Below are 19795 nucleotides of genomic sequence, written 5' to 3' on the forward strand. Positions count from 1 at the left end.
GTTCTGGAGACTAACAAAGTGTCAATGCTCCGTTTACTTTTTCTGCTGTTAATGTAAATTGTCAAATGATACTGTCTGTTCCAATCGTTATTTTGTTGATAGTTTAGTGGTTGCTTCACCTTGTCTAATTGAGAAGTTTGTTTCCTTGAAAAGATTTGTTTTCTTAGCTGGTTTCTAATTTTATTTATCAAACATGTGACAGAAAAAGAGGCATCACCAACTCAGAACAATACTCTGTGGGAGATGTAAGCTGCTGTCTCATGGGCACATGGTAACTGCTGTTGGTGGCCATGGTGGCTATTCCGGTGGTAAGCAGTTCATTTTAGCCGAGGAACTAAGAGAAAAGCTTTCAGACATTCGCTATGACAAAGTTCTAATAGTTAAACTGGTACACGCTGTTTTTTCTGCTATATATTTAAAAAATATATGCTTCTTGTCATATTAAATAATTATAATATCTTTTAAGTCATTCTGTTTAAACCCCGGTTCAATCTAGATCTTTGAACATTGAATCTCTTCTTCTTCTTCCAGTTCAATGGTTGATGTGGTTTTCATAATCTTGGTAATCATCAATGGAAACTGTTAAGCTGGAGCAGATATTTGACAGCATTTGTGTAATATCGTTCGCCATATAAACTGCTAATTTACCCTCGCATTTGAGCAGAACAACCACATCAATGATGTGATTAGGTACCTTGGGTGTATACAATGCCAAATGGATTTTAACCAGTCCGTGGAAGTGTAGGCGAGCCAGGCTTGTCTTAATACTTCTTCCCACCGGTTTGGATGGCTCTGTACTGAACAACATAGTATATTTTCAATGGTGCAATTGAAAACCTTCATTTTTCTGTTTTGTGGGCGTTAAGCTATGCTCAGTTGCAATGATGTTGTTTAACGCTTCCACACCACACGCTAGAAGTAGCTGGCAAATTTAACATCACGATTTGAAATAAGATGGTGAGGAATGTCATGAAAGGGAGCAACTTCATGAAAGAATATGCGTTTGATATGAATGTCATTAAAGGTTTTCTTGCAAGCAACGAATTGCACCATTTTGGAAACTTGTCATTAACCATATAATGTAAGTAAGACTGTGAGGGATGCCATGAAGCGAAACAACTTAATGAAAGGATATGCATTTGATATGAATGTCATCGAAGGTTTTCTTGCAAGCAAGGAATACCATTTTGGAATGAAGGAATTGCTGGCAAATTTAACATCACGATTTGAAGTAAGATTGTGAGGAATGTCTTGAAAGGGAATCGCTTCATGAAAGAATATGCGTTTGATATGAATGGCATCAAAGGTTTTCTTGCAAGCAAGGAATTGCACCATTTTGGAAAACCTGTCAATAACCACTATGATGGAATTGGTGCCCTTCTTGGTCTTGGGAAGTCCCACGATGAATTCCAAGCGAATATCTTCCTAATATGAATTGGGAATGGACAACGTGATGAATACCCGAAATTTTCGGCTGTTTCCTTTTATGGTTGACAGATGGGACATTTTTGCCACAAACGTGATAACATCTTCTCAAATGTGTGGCTAGAAGAAGTCATCTTTGAATTGGGAAAGAGGTTTCTATTGATCGTTGCTAGACCATGGACATAAATCTACTTGATGAGTTGAGTTCTCAACGAGGTATCCGGAATGCACAAATGATAACCTTTGAATAGAAATCCATGCTGTAGTGAATAATCTTTAATGCTGTTAAATTGAGTCCATTGCTTCCAGATTTCATCAAAGTCATGATCACAGTCTTAAAGGTCTAATGAATTCAACAATAGTGATTTTGGCTTGCATGTTGGTGAGAATATTGGATTTACGGCTAAATGCATCAACAACACGATTTTGTGATCCAGATTTATACTTTAATCCAAGGTTGAATTTTTATAAAAGAGAATCCAATGTGCATACATCTGGTTAATTGTTTTTTGTTTTTGGTACTGCAAATTTAATAACTGAAATATAAAAAATATAATATAATAATAATAATAATAATAATAATAATAATAATAATAATAATAATAATAATAATAATAATAATATGAAATAAGATGTATCGATTCGAAATAACTGTCGAGCGGTTCGATTATTAGAGTCGAGAGGGGGCTTTTTGCTGTCCTTTGACCCGTAGCCTTCAAAGAGCGAACAAACGAGAAAGAGAGAGAGTGAAGAAGAAATCAGAGAGGAGGAAGCGAGGCGGGTCGTTTCTAGCCCTAATTTGCGGATTCGTCAAGGATCTTCACATCCGACACATTGTCTAGTCAAGTGGTTTGCCAGTGAGTGAAGACGGGAGGAGGAGGAGAAGATTTTGAAGGAGAAGAAAAAGCCGAAGGAAGGAGTATGCGGCTCCGTCGAGAGGAAGGAGAAAGGACGAAGGAGGAAGTAGTGGAGCGAACCTTGCATGCATGCGGGATGGTTAGTTGAGCCTTTCGACGCTAAGCCCTAACCGAAGGTGGCAACAACATTGTACTCATGTGTAGTGGAAGGAGGCGGCGGCGTCGTGCATGTGTGATGCTGGATTGAGTTGCAATCAAAGAGGGAGGAAGGGGGTCAGACGACTTAGGCGCTGTGCTCGTGTTGTGGAGGAAGAAAAGGGGCCTTCGTGCATGTAGGCAGGGCAATCAATCATAGTTTTATTAAAAAAAATAATAAAAAGTTTGTGGTTGTGTGTGTGCTTGTGGGGGCGTGCGTGTGTGAGGGCGTGCATGCATGCGTTGGGGCGTGCATATGTGTGTTTAATGAAAAACTTTATTGAATCGGGATCAAAGCTATTTAAATCCCGAAATTAGATGGGGAAGAGATGATGCAAACTTTCTGTACGAGGGAAGAGGAAGAGTTGCGGGCTTGAAGTGGAGAGTCAAAGGCTAGTGAAACCCTAATGTGCGAGTGAAGGTAAGTTCTTGTTCTAGAATTGTTTATTTGAATTTTATTTCGTTAAATTTATATATATTTAATATGTTAATGCGAAAAATGTTAATTGAGATCAGAGAGGCTAGCAAGAAATTTTATGTGCAAGTAAGGGAGGAGATCGATCTGAAATCCTATAAGGTACAGGTTAAGGTCAATGTTATTATTAGAATTAATGATACAATTAGTTAAATTATTATATTCATTTATTTAATTTAATTAGGAAGTATGGAAGAAGGCTATTCAGGTTTGAGATTGGTAAAAGATTGATGATGTAGTGTAGTGAAGGGATAACTATTGAAGATGTCATTTAAGATTTTAGGCGAGTAATTATTTTCTTGTTTGTATTAAAATAAGATTTTTTTTTTTAAATGAATAATTGCATTATTGCTTTATATACCTGTTTTTATAATCAGAGACATGTTGAAATTACAGAATTTTTGAAATGAATGAAGTGAAAATTGAAAACGGGGAATTGTGGTTTCAATGCTTTAAATGGAAGTAATTAAAAGAAATGAAATGTAAAAGCTCATGTCAATGAGGATTACACCTAGATGATACTGGTAGGGGATGCGGCGTATTCATGCACAATAAAAAAAATGGTAAAAGTTTATTTTCACGTGCAAAATTTTGAGGGTACTTACGAATATAATTTTGAGGGTACTTACGGGTATAATTTTGAGGATACTCTCGGGTATGACGATAATCTTTATATGATTTTTATAGAGGTTAAAAAGGGTAAATACTTAAATGAAACGCGAAGAGATAAAATTAAAGTGAAATGTTACAATTTTATGGAATAATGAACTGTATTCTTTTGGTCATTCATACATGACATTTGCATATGAGTTTAATGTATATTAAGATTATAATTGTTCATCAAGTCTTGACTACATACTTTTGAATTTAATGGTTTATTTCGAGAAAATAAAAACTGTACATTGATTTATTTGACATGTGAAACTTAGTTTATAAAAGGAGGACTACGACTGATAGTTATAATATTATGATATGGTTGTAGTTTCTTTTTATATTTCTTTTTCTTCAGAGTAGTGATATACATATATATGTTAGTTTGAGATGTTTATAGTCTATGTTATTATTTTTGGGTATTTCAATCTCATGTGTATTGTACTTTGTGGATCATTAGTGACTCTTTTATTTATTGAAAGTCTGAAAAAAATTTGAAAAATAAATTAAATATTAATACCGTGCGACCGCAACTCCTAACTTGTTTAATTCTAAGCTATCAAGCCAGGTAACAAAGCCTTATGATCACTATTAAGAACAAAGTCTTAATGCAACATATAATATTCTTGTTAAATTTGCTTTATCTTTGATTTTGATGACAACATATGCTTCATTATTATAATGCTTCAGGATTTTTTGTCCATGTTTTCGATTAGCAGATTTTAATTTATCATTTCAGTTTCCTGAGAAGGAGGTGAAAAGTTGTCTAAATTAAGAGCATGATCTGTGATGCTTTGTTTATGTTTGCATGTTTTTGAACAGCTCATATTAGATATGTATTAATAAATCTTAAACCCTAAGACATCATCTTGAGAAAGCATTGATAGGCCATGCTAGAAGTTCCCATCAACATGAGGTTTATGGGAGGGTTAAAGCTCGCCGCCTTCATTGTAATGAGGTTGGTGCCATGTTTCATCGACATCAAACATTACACATGCTTGGGAAACTGTGTAACTGCTGGTCATCTCAATTTTGTTGTTTTATGAAGATTCATTGACATCAAACATTACGCAGTGTGATTCTATATAATTTTATTCTTTTTTATTTATTTCTCAATAATTATGTCAGTTCTGTTTTTCTTCTGTTTTCATAATTCTACTTGCCTGTAAGGTAATTTTTATAATTGTTTGTCTTATAACGCTTTTTTTTGGCTTGAATATCTCTGAAGTTCGCTAAAATTTTCAGGTGTGCCTGTTATGTTATGTTGTGGTTTTTATAGTTCAATATTTTTACATCTGCATTTTGGCTTAAAGGTGCAATCTAGGTGCTGTTTTTTTGGTTTTTCCGTCTCCTTATGTTTAATTGACTGTGATTTAATTATGTAGGTTGACATAGTTGATTTCAATGGCAGTTTTCTGGCCCGTATACGTGATATTGCTGGTGCTAATCCAATAATACTAGTTGTAACAAAGGTGTTGCTATGTCTGTAATCATTGAAATTTCTTTTACTCTCTTTATTTCTTCTAAGAATCCTTTGAATGTTCAATAAGTTTATAAATTTCTGTCCTAGGTTGATCTCCTTCCCAAGGGTACGGATTTGAATTGTGTGGGTGACTGGGTTGTGGAAGCTACCATGAAGAAGAAGCTCAAGTAAGACAGCTTCTTTCTTTCATTTTTTTTCCTTTTCGATTCTTAAGCTTTACCTTTTTATATGTCTTTTTAATACCATCTGGCAGTGACGTGTTTTTATCTTGAATGCTAATGATGCTTGATTTTAGGTGTTTTTGCTTTTATTTCTGCCCATTTCTTCTTGTTTATCTAGTCAAATTTGTTTTCTTTATGTGGAAGGTGGCACTGGCTGCTCGTGTCAATGATAAATCCTTTTGATTATTCATGTTAACTGTATAATTTGATTCATATTTTCAACTATTTGCTATCCTTATATCTTATTTCTTTATATTTCTTGTTTTCTTTTTAATTCATAGATTTTGATTTATTTATGATGTCTATAAACTTCATTATATTTATCTATGGCCCAACCAGATAATTATTATTTTGGGACATTTACATGCATAGCAGACAAGTCTTATTTCTTTACATATCTCTCACCTAAACTTTCATATTTACACACATATCACTCAAATCTTCAACATCACATAAAAAATAACTCTATTACCACTTTTTAAAAAGTGAAATATACCTTTTCATGTATAGATTTAAAGCACCAAAGTGCACCAAAGTGCTATGTATGTAAAATGAAAGTTTAGGTGTGAGATATGTAAATACATAAGAATTGTGCGCTACTTATGTAAAATTCCCTTATATTTTTATTATGTTTCTTTTGTTTCAAGGAAAATTAAAGTTTTTGTTTTTGTCTTTTGAGGAAAAAATTCATGAAGGCAAAGTTACCTCGTGTTTCAGAAGATGACATCAAGCTCTAACAATTTATATATATCTACAATATTTGTTTCTGTAGTTGTCTTGCCTGGTTCATCAACCTTTGCTGGATATGATAACAGGAGTTATTGCTGTCACTAGCTAATAAGATGATTATTTTGCAGCGTCATCAGTGTCCACCTTACTAGTTCGAAGTCTTTGGTGGGGATTGCTGGAGTTATATCAGAGATTCGAAAGGAGAGAAAGGTCTATTCTTATTTCTTCTCGTACCTTCATGCTTTGCCTAGCATGAAGATTTTCTGACTTCAAGTTTCTTTAATCATTTAAAGTGATCGTAAATTTACTTGAATCTGAACGTCACTTTGTTAACTAGAAATTGAGAAATATAGTTACCTTGAATACTTTGACATTGGAACTGAACCTCCCTAAATGACATCAACACGAATTTAATTTTTAATGTAAATATTCTCTGCATCATTTTCTTAGTATTTATTTCAAATTTTATATTTTTTAACATCCGAAAATTCCTAAACTCATAAATGATGTCATTTATAAATAGTATTTACCAATGTATCAGCTTCAAAAATATGTCGTACAATTGTGCTGATTCTTTATTTTAGCTGTGCTTTATAAAATAAAATCATCATCTCTATTATTATTTTAAAATTCTGCATATATTGCATTTTTTTTTAAAAGTTACAAAATTATGCAAACTTTTTAATCATGCATGTACAAAATGAGACCTATCATCTCTAAGAAAAAACAACAAGAGAATGACTATCATGTACATCTTTCAAAACAAAACTATCCTTTAAAGCTAACAATAAGCACAATGTGAACTGCTCGGTTGTTGTCTCTCGCAGTGTGACGAAAAATGACCTGCCTAATTTGAGTAACAAAAACATAGATCCAAATCATCTCTGATGTTCTCCAATCAACGCTTCCTATCCATAGTGTGCCTCATGAAAGAAATAATGTTGCTGTTATCTCCCTCAATAATGATACCTTTCATCTCAAACGTCCATTGCTCTACCATATGTTTGATTAGAAGGACCGGTTGGAGTTCTACTTTAGCATAGTCCCAGTTAGTAAGCCTTTGACCGGCTGCTGCTATGCAATTCCCTTGTTCATCCCTAACAAGGACGCCGATACCTGCTAAATAAGAGGGGAGGAGATCCTCTTCCACATTTTTGATCCAACTAGGAGATGGGGGGCATGGGGAAAGAGAAGGAAACAGCCTCACTGGCTGACTGGTGCTCCAGTGCTTCTGTATTGGATATGCATATGTGAGTGTGAGTGTGAGTGTGAGGGAGTCAAGTACTGAAGCCGCAGGCTGCAGTGATAGTTGAAGTCCCATGACTCCTTACACGCTTCTTTGGATTATGAGCCCTCCAGCTGTCATGGGTGGTATAGCAAAATATTCTGGCCATGGCCTTCAAATGTGCTTCAGATTTCCACAATTCTTGGACTATTCCGTTGTAATTGCTGAACAGGGGATACCAACTCCCCATTTCCACATGATTAGAATAACCTGAAGCAGGACTATGCACTTAGTTGTAGTGCGTTCGGTCTTTCTCTGCCGGGCATAAAGTGTTGGATGCAAGCCCGTGTTTGCTAAACCAATAATTAGTTGGTATAGCATCATGTAATGATCAACAGAAAAAAACTTCTCACGGGGGTGTAATTGGAGCTTATAGAGCCACCTGTAGTTTCTTGTATAAGGAGAAAACAAGACATTCTATGTAAGGGATGTAATGGTCTTACCCGAGCCTTAGTGAGCTATGTCTGATCTTCTGGGATGTTAGTGTTAATGATAACATTCATAACATTCATAATCATATCTACATTGTATGACATCATTGTCCTACCTCCCACCATTTAAAAGATCAGCCACGTACAAGTAATAGTTTTTCTACATCAATAAATGCAGGCCTACGTGCCAGTGGAATGTCAAGAATCCAAGCTTAATTAAGGCAATGTTTGTTGTCTCTTGTAGCAATTCGTCATCTCAAAATAGAGTTTAAGCTGTGGGCTCCATCTTTAAAGGATCCGCCAAATGGTAAAGTAGTTTCGGTGGCAGCTGCTGTTCCGAAGATTGTTCCCATATCTCTACCGCAAACATTTATTAAGTAAAGAATTAGGCCTTTCCAAGAAATCCAATGCGCCAATTCCTTGCAGCATGAAAACCCAATCCTCCTAGCTGGCATGGTTGGTAAATTTTGTTCCAGCTGGCAGAGCAGGGCGCCATGGTTTGATCCCCTTCCCCCAAAGAAAATCTTGACACATTTTTTCTATTTCATTTAGCGTACTTTTAGGCACACTAGAATGAGTGCTTATTTACATAAATATGGACAGCAATGATGAATTTATAAGAGTAACGCCCAGCCATGGATAGGTGACGAACATACCAAACGGTACTCTTGTTGATTCTTACAGATCAACTAGGTGAAGTCAGACTTTTGCAGTTTCCTTTGAGCTAATAGAATACCACAATGATCAAATTCCTCTACTCTCTTAAATTTTAGCAATCTGGCGATCGTCCTCTTCTTCTAATTTGGTGTCTCTTTGCTGAATACACAGTTGATTTGCAGTCATTTACAGATTGATTTCTCCAACTGCTGTAACTGTTAAGAGTTTGCTGCAACACCTTCACAGATTGGATGGTAGCAGGGCTGAAGTGTAGAACACAGAATAGGTTGAGAAACTTTGGTTCCGTGGTTAGAAATGCTAATGTCAATCTGTTTAACCTTGCGTGCCAATGCCAGAGAAAGCAATTCAGAACATAGAATAATAAGATAATGCGATAGTGGACATCCCAGTTTAAAACCACACGACGCTTCAATCAAGTTTGTCCGGCTTCCATTGATGAGGATGGCAAATTTAGGGAAGCTGGTACAGAGGATAATCCAATCAGCAGACTGGGAAGGAGAGTTCTTAAATTTTAAAACCATTCATAACTGCTTCCCAACTCATTTTGTTTTCTGTTTGCTCCATGTCAATTTTGAGAGCCATTAGACCTATCTCGCTTGTAAAAAAGTTTAAACTTATTCATAGTTCCCTGAACAATGAGACAATGGTTCGAAATAGATCTTCCTGGAATAAAGGCCCCTTGTTCCTCTGATATTTAATTTTGGGTCGAAAACCTTTAAGTCGATTCACCAGGATTTTGCCCACCACTTTTTAGATAGTCTGGCATAGACTTGTTGGTCTTAGCTTCATGGCAGTATCTGGATTTGCGGTCTTGGGCATCAGCACCACAACAATTCTTTCCAATAACTGGGCATCACACTAGATGTAAAGAAGTCACCCACCGCCTCAATCACCTTCTTTTTAATGATCTGCCAGAAGCTTTTAAAAAATGATACGGTTATCCCATCCAAACCTGGAGCTCAATTGCATCCCATTTGCTCAATAGCATTTCAAATTTCCTCTTCCTAAACATTGGTTGTGAGAACCACATCACTACCTGTTAGAACCTGCCTAGCTTCTCCCCCACTCGGACATGAATTGGTGTTAACCCAAGAATAATTCCAATGTTTGTCGAAGAACTTAAACAATATAGCTGCCATCCGAGTCTTTGATTTGGTTTATATGGTTAGATCTATTACGTGCGGGTGCCACTGAGTGAGAGAAGTGTGAATTACTATACCCCTCATTGGGCCATCTGGTTTTGATCTTTTGATGCCACCACGTAGCAATCCTGGCAAGAGTCACATTCAATTCGGGCACTTTATTACGAAGCAAGGTCTCCAATTCAAGCGTGAACCCGCAAGCCATGCTTCCTGCTGTTGAAGCTCTTTAAATTCTGGTTGAAGCGTATTTTTTTCTTTCCCCAAACTCCTTCAGCTTTTTCTTACTCCAATATCTCAGAGCTTTCAGAGTTTTATCACATTTTTGCTACAAGATCTCAGCTTTATTCCTTGACAACTTCTTGCACCAAGTCTTCCTGACAGTGTTTCACGTAGTTGGGTAGGACTGCCATACATTCTTAAACTACAACCAGCTCGATGGGGGTCTTTATTAGCATGGATCTTACCAAAGCTTCCTCCTTATATGGTGGTCTTTATTAGCATGGATGGTAGCGACAAGCTATCTCTTGTGATTAGGGAAGTGGGCATAACCAATGATGCATTGTTTCTGCATGGTATGGATAGTGAAATGTACTAAATCCTTTCTCCATAGGATGATCGTGCCTAGGGCTATCAAAAAAGCTCGTTGTTCGCGAGCAGTTCGTGTTCGGTTCCTCAATGAGTTTTTTGTTTGATTAGTTCGATAAGTAAACGAGACGAACGTGAACAAATTTTTTTCGTTCGGTTAGTAAACAAACCAAACACGAACAGTGATGTGTTCGTTCGTGTTCGAATCGTTATTGGATATATTATATTAATTATATAACTTATATTATATAAATATATAATATCTATATTAGTATATTAATAATATAATATATTAATATATTATTATTATTAATTTATTATATATTTATATAATAAAAGTTATATAATTAATATAATATATTATTTATATATATTAATATTAGAGATGTCAAACTGGCTCACCGTTCGCCTCGTATTCGCCTCGTTCGTTAAGAAATAAACACGAATAGTGACTTCACGAACAATTTCGAATACGAGCTTATTTGAAACAAACTAAATTTCAAACGAACCGAACACGAATATAAGCTCTGTTCGTTCGTGTTCGGTTCGTTTACACCCCTAATCATGCCTTCTGATTTACCTTTGGCAGGTTGAAAGGTAAAATCCCATTTGCTAATTATAATTCGATTGTCATGACTTGAACTGAGAACTCGTAATTAACAAGACAGGACTTTTAGTCGGGCGGAGAAAAAACTAACAGTTTCATTTCATAATTAAAATGAAATTCAAAACACAGAAGAGCCATTCTATTGCATAAAACTTATATTTACAACAATTTATTCATATTTAAACATTTACATGTAACAAAAAATAAAATGAACCATAATATCTATCAGTCTACACTCCTCAGCGCTTGTACAGGTACTCTCTGTGATCGATCTAGCTTAAAGCTAGTTTTCCTGTAAAATGTTAGCAATTAAACGTTTGAGTTAAAACCACTTAGTGTGAAAAAATTTCTAAATTATAATAATTTTTGTTTTAAAATATTTTGTAAAAGTGAAGTAAAGAAAAGTCAGTAAAGGAAATAATTTCATTAACTTATATTTATTTCTTTCACAATTTTAATTAATGAGAGCCATAAACATTTACTTTAAAAAATATACGTTTAAAATTTTTCAACCTACCATAATGGTAGACAACCATTTTTATTTTCGTGCACAAGTACATTACATTTCCCTGCTAGCACCATCTAAGGGCGACTTCCATATGCATTTATGTATCATTTTTTTTTTCTTACATTTAAAATTTAAATGAAAAACATGAACTTTTGCATTTAAAAAAAAACTGGAAAAAACTAAAAACATGTGTAAATATGTAGAACAATTGTAAAATAAAAACATATTAATTCATTTCTACCATTTAATCAAATTGTTATTTTCCCATGTTCAAATTTAACCTTGTGGCTTATCTATAAGAACAGTTTAAGTTCTTTCGATTTCTTTTTCATAATATTTTAATTCTAACTTTACTATTATAACATATTCATTTGAAAATTTTGTGTAATTTACCATTTCATAGAAATATTCAAATTACCTTTATTCCTATGAAATTTTTAAGTAAGTTATTTTAATATTAATACTTATAATGACAATAATTAAATCAATTTTATGTTAAAGTTTCGAAGCTTTTCTTTTGAGCATACTTGAATTTAATAATAATTTAGTTATAAATGAATTTTAAACTTAGGGTTTTTTATTTCATTTTAACATTAATTAAATTAGGAAAAATAACAATTAATTATTGAAGTTGAGTTTAATACTTGATTTTTTCTTCTCCCATTTTCTGCCTTAGCTTCCTCTTAAAAACCTTAAAGTCTTATAAAGCAAACATTTTGAAACAAAATTTCTAATGTAATGAATCAAATTTTTTTTCCTAAGTTTTAAAACTATTTCCTCTCCTTGCTGTTGAGCGTTCTCTTTCAATGAAAACATCACAGATGCTTGCTTGAGCAGCTTAAGTTCACAAAAATGCCAAACCCCTAAATTGTGAGCTTACAAAACTTGTTCGAGCTCTCTTGGATGTGGAAAATAAACCGCACAAGCCCTTCTCTTCTTCGGCTCTGTCAGTGCATATGAAAAGTTGCTTGTATGGAGAAAAAAGCCCGACTCTCCTCCCTTGCAGTCAGTCGAAAATGCATGAGGGTTTGTATGAACTACTCAGCTCCTCCTTTCTTCTCTTTTGCTCAGTTGGAAAACATACTCGATCTTCCTTCTTATCCCTCACACAAGAAACACACACATGAAGAAGGCTTGTTTTCTTTCCTTTCGGTCTCTCGGGCTTGTGTTTGGTCATGAAACAGTCGAGATGCTCAGGATCGTGTGTCTTTGCACGCAAAAGGATTCCATCGAGCCACTCGAGCTTCTGTCACGCTCGTTCGATCGTGAGAATGGAAGTAAACGATGCAACATGTGAGCCGCACTTTTTATTTCCTTCCTTACTTTCTTCTTCTTTTTTTGCGGCTTCTTTTTCTTTTTCTTTCTCTGTTTCTCACGCTCTCTGTTTGGCTTGCTCCCTTTGGTTTTTTCTTACTCTCTTTGTCTCTCTCCTGTGCACGGAATGGACGAGAGAATCATCTCTCATATAAATTATAAACCTTCCCATGAGCAGCGAGAGTGTGAGCGAGCTACACCTACCTCTCAGGTGTCTTAAACAGGTATTTTAATTTTTATTTTTATGTAATTATGTTTATAAAAAATTTAAAGGGTATTATTACATCGATCCACCTCCTTGCAAGTAAAACTTCACCTCGAGTCTCAACAAGACCCTAAAAAATCAGCTCAAACTTTCCAATAATATGTCAGTGGTAGTTACCCTCTATAACTCTAGAAAATGATGTTTGTAATTTAGGACCCCAGGGAATGCGTCCTTGTCGACCGTAGCATCCTTCACCGGCTTCTTGCGTTTTCATGGGTGAGACTCGACCCGCGCCATCCTAGCATGCTCTTTTTTGAAGTGAGCTTTTGAGACCCTCTTCCTACTATTTTTTTGCTTGTTTTGGCATTTGATTACTTACCTTCCTATCAAAGGTCTCCAATATCTGGGCAAATAATTTTAATGGCGTGATATTAGCAGCTTTTATCTAACATCCCAATGCTACTAAAAAAGTAAAATAATGCATAAATTTGTGGGGAAATTTTGAGAAGGAGCGCGTAAGCTAGGGAATTTATGGGGAGGAGCTCCCTTTAAAAAAAGTTTAGTTAGGAGCATAAACTCTCCCATGGGCGGCGTTTCATGCTTAAATGCTACTTTCATAAGGAACGTCCCCCTTAGGGGCATTTCTTTATAATATTAAATTTTGTAATCATATATGATATTATATATTAATATTAAAAATATTTTATATAATATTATTATTAAAATTAAATGATAAATTTTTACTATATTAATTATTCTTTAGATAATTTCAAATTAATTAAAAAATATATATGAACAAAATGAAAAAAGCTAACAATAAATTGTATTAAAAAATTATTTTACAATAAAAAATTATCATAAGACAATGTTTTCATATTACAATTATCTTTTCCGCCGATTTAGAATGGCATGAACCCGATGCATATCGAGAAGGCGGTCGTAACGGTCGTTCTCGCAACTGGTGGTATTGAAATTTTCTTTCAAGATCATCATCTTTAACAGCGTCTTTCATAGCTTGTTGAGGGCTTGGGTTGCATAATAACTCTACCTTCAATTTATACACCATCGGTACTCATGAACAAAAAAAATATCATTCTACCCCACTACCGTGACATCTTGTCCAGTTTTTTTGTAAGGTAACACAACCCGCAATGTGCCAATCTTTCTGTTGGTTTTCTGCAAATTGTTAGGTTGTTTCTTTTTAACTATCTTACTTTGGTTGCGCCTACGAGTGACCAAAGTTCATGGGCTCAGCTTTCCACATCAGGAGAGGTAGAAGAAGCAACATCCCGCACTTGTGTTTGTCGAGGTCCATCTGAACCGGGTATCTCATCAATCACAACCCCACATTATATACTCATGCTCCTTTGGTCATTCGGTCTGTGTAGAATTAAGGGTTTGTTTGGGGCAGTTGTAGATTCTCAGCTTTTCAGTTGCAGCTATGCTGCCACAGGAAACTGCTGCGGGGAAGCTGACTGCCTGTTTGTTGCAGCTGTGTGAAAACAGCTGTGAGATAGTTGTTTTTGAAAAAAATGATAATTTTGCCCCTATTTAGTAAAGATGTTTAAAACAGAACTATGACAACCACATATTTGATACTTCAGAAGCATAAATTCATTTCAAAACAGAACAAAAGTTTAGATACAAACTCCAACTAACAAATAAATTTAAGTCCGTTTATAACCTAACTATTTAAGCCAAATTAAATTTTGGTTCGGTCCTTTCAGTTTTATCAAAACTTCGATTGGTTCAATTTTCCAATTTCGGTTTCACGTTACAATTAGCTTCAACTCTTTGAAAACCAAACTTACCAGATGCTCAACCCCACCTCCAATACCAAAACACAACCAACACCTCATCCTGTCCAAGTTATAGAATATCTGTGATCTAGTTAAATTATTGGTGCCGGAAAAAAAAAATAGCAGGATCATAAAAATACTTGCAAGTCCAAACAATATCCTCCACAAAATAATACAAAGAACTAAACCGGCAGCTCCAAAAATAAACAAATAATTCCTCTTCCAGAAAGCCTCCACCTGTAAACCAATCACCTCTTGGTACCCAAAAACACCGATATGATGCTCGATAGAGGCCTGCTGATCGCCGATTTCCCAAAACCTTCAACAATTTTGACGGAATTAAAACTCTTAGCTGAAATTAGTCTGTAAATTAAACCCTTCTCTATAAAATCACTAAGCCTCGTCACTTTAGAAGAGAGATTAGGTAAATTGGGAGAGAACCCTGCGCTCATCTTCCGTGAAGTCGAAGGACCGCGAGAAAAATTCAACCGGTTGTCTTGGAGGAAACGAGATAGTACAACATTGATAGATGGAACCAAAACTTCTGCAAATCACAAAAATTTTGCTTTGAGGGTTTGGCCCTTTAAGAGAAGCTGTACAGTGCGAAGAGAGAGAGAGAGAGGGCGAGAGGGCGAGGGGTAGATCGGTGCAGAACAGCTGAAGGCCTCGATGCGGACCTGAAAAAAGGCACCAATGGAAAGAAAGCGGGGCAGCGGAGTCGAACCCGTGGCCGTCTTTTTACCTAAAATGCACTGCGCCGCCCCTATCCCGTCACCCCAAACAACGATCAATAGTGGCGCCTCGCCGCGCCGCTGCCCTTCCGCAGCCCCAAACACAACCTAAGAGAGCTGCAATTTGCTTGTTTGTTCGTGTTCGTTCCTGTCCCACTGATCTTGTTTGTTCTTCACTTGTTTATTTGCATCATGACTCAATCCGTTAGAATTGCCTCCATCTTCAGCTGCCTTACCACCCTCCTTTTCGATCTTCCCATAAGGATATAGAGGGGAAGTGTTCGGTTTGTACACATTTATGGGAGCTTCAGTTTTAAGAGAGTTGCAATTTGCTTCCTTTTGTCCATTAAAGCTCACACTGAAAGCATAAATGGGAAATTTCTCCATATTCAATTCTCTGAAGTAAGTTTCCTTGTATTCCTTTTACCCAAACCTCGAAAAGGAACTTTTTCGAAAATACAAATTCTACCATAAGAGCTTCTTCCGCAAGAGCTAGTATGAGCATCAAGCCAAAGTGGTTGCCCAATCATCGTGGCAATATAGGTGATTGTGGCAATATTCCAATACAACAGTGGGAACTGTGGTAACCGAATCAATACCTGTGATCAAACTCCATGAAGCGAGTCTTGAGAGAATCCCTTTGACCATCTATCCGTGCCAACAATCTGACCTGCTATGACCCATGTTGATCCCATCAAAACTTGATGCCTGGCTTCCACAATGTCAAAAATATAAAAGAAGCAATCTCCACTCACTGAAACCGATTGCGACCTTCCAAACAGTTGCATTCATCGGTTAAGTTTAGCCGCCAAGATCTAAAAGGAATCCTTTTGCCCAGCTGTCTTCCGACCGGTGTTTTTCCGAGCTTTTTCAAGTTGTCACTCAAAGCTTCATGATTTTTATTTTATTTTATTAAAAATCATTATATTCTCAAATAGAATTATAAGTAGCTTCATATGTCAGTCCATATGTTTATGAAGTGATAGAGGTGATAAATGGGCAAATTAGAATTTTTTAAAGCATATTTTCTTTATAAGGCAATTATTTTTTAAAACCTTAAGAGAGAGATCTTGACTTTGGTATTTTAGTCAAGTAGTTATAAAGCGATCAGAAGGTTTTTATTATTATTGCATGTATGTAATTCTGTGCTATTTAACCTCTAGGTATTAATCTTCAGTAATGTATACTGTGCTAAAAACTTGTGAATAATCCAATAATAACAAGTTTCCTTACTCTCCTTTTTGTGCAGGGACGGGATGTCTATGTTCTGGTTAGCGAAACAACTTTATTTATCCTGAAATGCTTTTTTTTTCTTCTGTTGATGTTCGGTCTCTTGCTAATTATTTTCTAGCATGTTAATTGAAATTCAGACTTCCAGATTGCTTGGTTTGGATTTTTACCATAATGAAAATCTGAGTTCACTCCTCTCCCATTGAGAACATATCTCGTTTTGGATGCTTTACTTTTTTAGGGATTTTATATTGTTTATTCTCGTTTTTATTTAGATTTTCTTCAAACTCTGAGACAGTTATCGAACATAAGTTTGAATTAAAAAAAAAAGAAAAAAAGTTTAAAACAGGCACTCTATGTTATGCATGTCCTTTAATATTTCAAGCAAAAGGAGAAAAATGAAATGCATAGCATTCCATCTCGTTTATGCTAGATTAGTGAAATGGACGCTAAATTGGACAGACATGATTATCCTTTTATCCCTCATTCTCATACCTGATAGTCTGATTATATCTTCACAAAATGACATTTACTTAATTTTGCATGTTTTTCATTTAGCTTTGTGCTGTACAAGAGAGTGTTGTATACTTGAACTTTTATAATTTTGTGATAATCAAATAAAGTCATTTTTGGAAAGATCACTGGGGTCAATATTTTGATTTGTGCTAAATAGAAAGGGCATGTTGATAGTAAATGACTATATTTGACTTTCTTCTTGACTGACCATGTGGCATTAATTGGTTGACTAGCTAGGTCCAATTATTGCTCAAATTGCTTCAATATTTATATATTATATATTAATTCATAATGTTTTTTAGTATCATCCTTTTCTAGCATAATTCATAACCAATTAATGAAATTAGTTTAACATGAGGCAATTATGAAAAATTGACAAATTAGAAGTAAATTTCACAAAAAATAGATGAATTTAACATATATAGGAGGAAGTATCCCTCTAAAAAATGTAAAATACCATGAACTCTTATTCATAGTGTCTTGCGTAAAGCCTGGTGAATATTGAATGGCAGAGATAATTTTTTTCTTATGCTTTCTTCATCTGGCTAACAAGATTTGAAGCATCCTATACAAAGTGTCAAAGCTCTAAGACTTCCATCAGAATCATAAAGTTGTTTAAAAGCTTGATCATTGATGTATCTAATAATTGGAAGATGTGGGGCCATCATATTAGGAGGATCAAGATCAATGTTTAGCTCACCACATCCCAGGGGCTTAAGAAGCAAGGACAGGCTTTGAAAGCTCTGATTCCATGATAAGATCTTGAGTGAATTCTAAGTTTTGTATGCAAATTGATCTAGAGTTGGAGTTGCTACCATCAATTTTTAAGATAGAATCGAATCCTTTGTAATCTCTTCTTACACTTGGTTTTTCAAATTTTTCAGTTTCGGATGATCCTTGAAGCATTTAGAGTGGTTGTGCCAAAAAATTTTACTAAAAGAACATCATGAACACATGTTTTCAAATCTATCTTCCATCAATAGTCATAAGATGAGTAACCAATGCACACTTCCATTCGGAGGAATGTTAACACTTTCAATCATAACTCTAATTATAAGCAGTTTAGAGAAACTAGTCGCAACGATATCCACTTGCAGAAATTTATTAAAAAATAGAACGATAAGTTTGTTTCGTTATCATCCTTGTAACCACTGTGAAGTTGATTTTAGGTTTCTTATTATGGTAAAAAACTTTGTTGTAGATTTCCTTTTTTAAATTTGACTTTTTTTGCCATATAAAGTTATACTTGTGTCATATGATAGTACAAATTAAAATCTAAAAAAAGTTAGACATCAAAGCATCCTTTGCCACTAAAAATCAATTATATGGAAGTGATGGGAGTTGAGCTTTGAAGCTAGCTTAATTGAAGTGAGTTTTAGTGGTAACTCGTTGCTTCTCTTCATTCATATTTGTTTTTTGATGGTTGCTTTTTGTGAACTTAATTCATGTGTTTTTTGAGGCCATAATAAGTTTTCTAGAAATTAGGCTAAATTAATATTTTAATATTTAATTGATTACGTCATTTTATAAGATAATTTCATCTATAAATTATTTATAGACATGTTATTAATTTGATTAATCAGACTATTCATATTCATATATTATTTAAATAATTAAATAAAATCAAATAGATAATTTATTTTTAATGTGACTAATTGATTTGCTATTTACTCATCATCTGATAAGATTAATTGATTATCCTAATCATTAGTTAATACCTTATTATCTTTATTTTACATAATAAATAATTAAAATAATTACTTATTTATCAATTATTTAATAAGGAGTTAAAATTTGTTATTTTCTAAACCATCATTTTTTAAATAAATTGCCTGGTTATTTCTTTATTACTAAAATTTTCTATTATTGAGTTAGTCCATTTTTTTATAATTATTAGAGAATGACTTATTTACGCACTAATTTTCATAATTAATTTGATTCATTAAATTAATTTAATATCCTTTTTAATATTTATTTCGTAAGTAATCAATACACATGCGCGCACACATGCACTCCCATACACACACACCCGTGCACGCACGCACACACGCACAAGTGCTAAATGTGCACACACACACATACATGTGTTACGTGTTAGACGCGCGCGCACACGTACATACACACAAGTGCTAGACGTGGAAATACAACCATTACGTTGTGTTTGGGACGGTGCGGTGCCAAAAGCGGTGGCTTCAAACAAAATTGCGTTTTGCATGTTTTTTCAAAATGATGTGGTGTGAAGCTTTATTTTGCAACTTGACCAGACTAAGTGTAGTGGCTACCAAAAAATTGTTGTCTGGCTTTTTAAAAATAAAATAAAATTGTACTAGCCTCCATAGTTTTTTGGACAATTTCTGCTGCAGTAGCTTCACAGTTGCTTCTTCAATCAACTGCAGTTGCCCCAAACAGACCATAAATCTAAAATACTTATAAGCAATTTATAAAAAGAATAACATGCCCTAATACTTTGAATAAAATAATGGCATAAATAATTAACACAAAGTAATTTGGTTGCTTTCTCGGTTTATCTAGCAAAAGAAGGATGTCTTCTAATGCTCCTATATAAATTCTCTTGATTCTTAAAGAATTTTATCTGACGTTGATGGAGGCAACTATGATTGACAGGGCAGGACTGACTGATATTTAGTTTGCATGTTTGTATAAGGAGCTACAGTTTTTTTTTTCACACACTCCCCCCCCCACCCCCAAAACACACACACTTACAATT

The 19795-nt window shown here is 34.8% G+C and overlaps 1 protein-coding gene across 2 annotated transcripts in view; it reads left to right on the forward strand.

The window, feature by feature from the left end:
* Nucleotides 1–202: 202 nt before the first annotated feature.
* LOC110019759 (putative nitric oxide synthase) overlaps nt 203–19795 on the forward strand; it is a gene marked incomplete at its 5' end in the record, with an annotated part of 54321 nt that continues 34728 nt past the window's right edge. The window contains 5 exon segments of one of the 2 annotated variants that reach the window (XM_020717568.1): nt 203–388; nt 4989–5075; nt 5174–5253; nt 6165–6246; nt 16571–16591. In XM_020717568.1, the coding sequence (XP_020573227.1) occupies nt 269–388; nt 4989–5075; nt 5174–5253; nt 6165–6246; nt 16571–16591 (390 nt within the window). 2 annotated transcript variants of the gene reach the window in all.

Source organism: Phalaenopsis equestris, unplaced genomic scaffold, assembly GCF_001263595.1.
Source record: "Phalaenopsis equestris unplaced genomic scaffold, ASM126359v1 Scaffold000077, whole genome shotgun sequence".
Taxonomy (NCBI): Eukaryota; Viridiplantae; Streptophyta; class Magnoliopsida; order Asparagales; family Orchidaceae; genus Phalaenopsis; species Phalaenopsis equestris.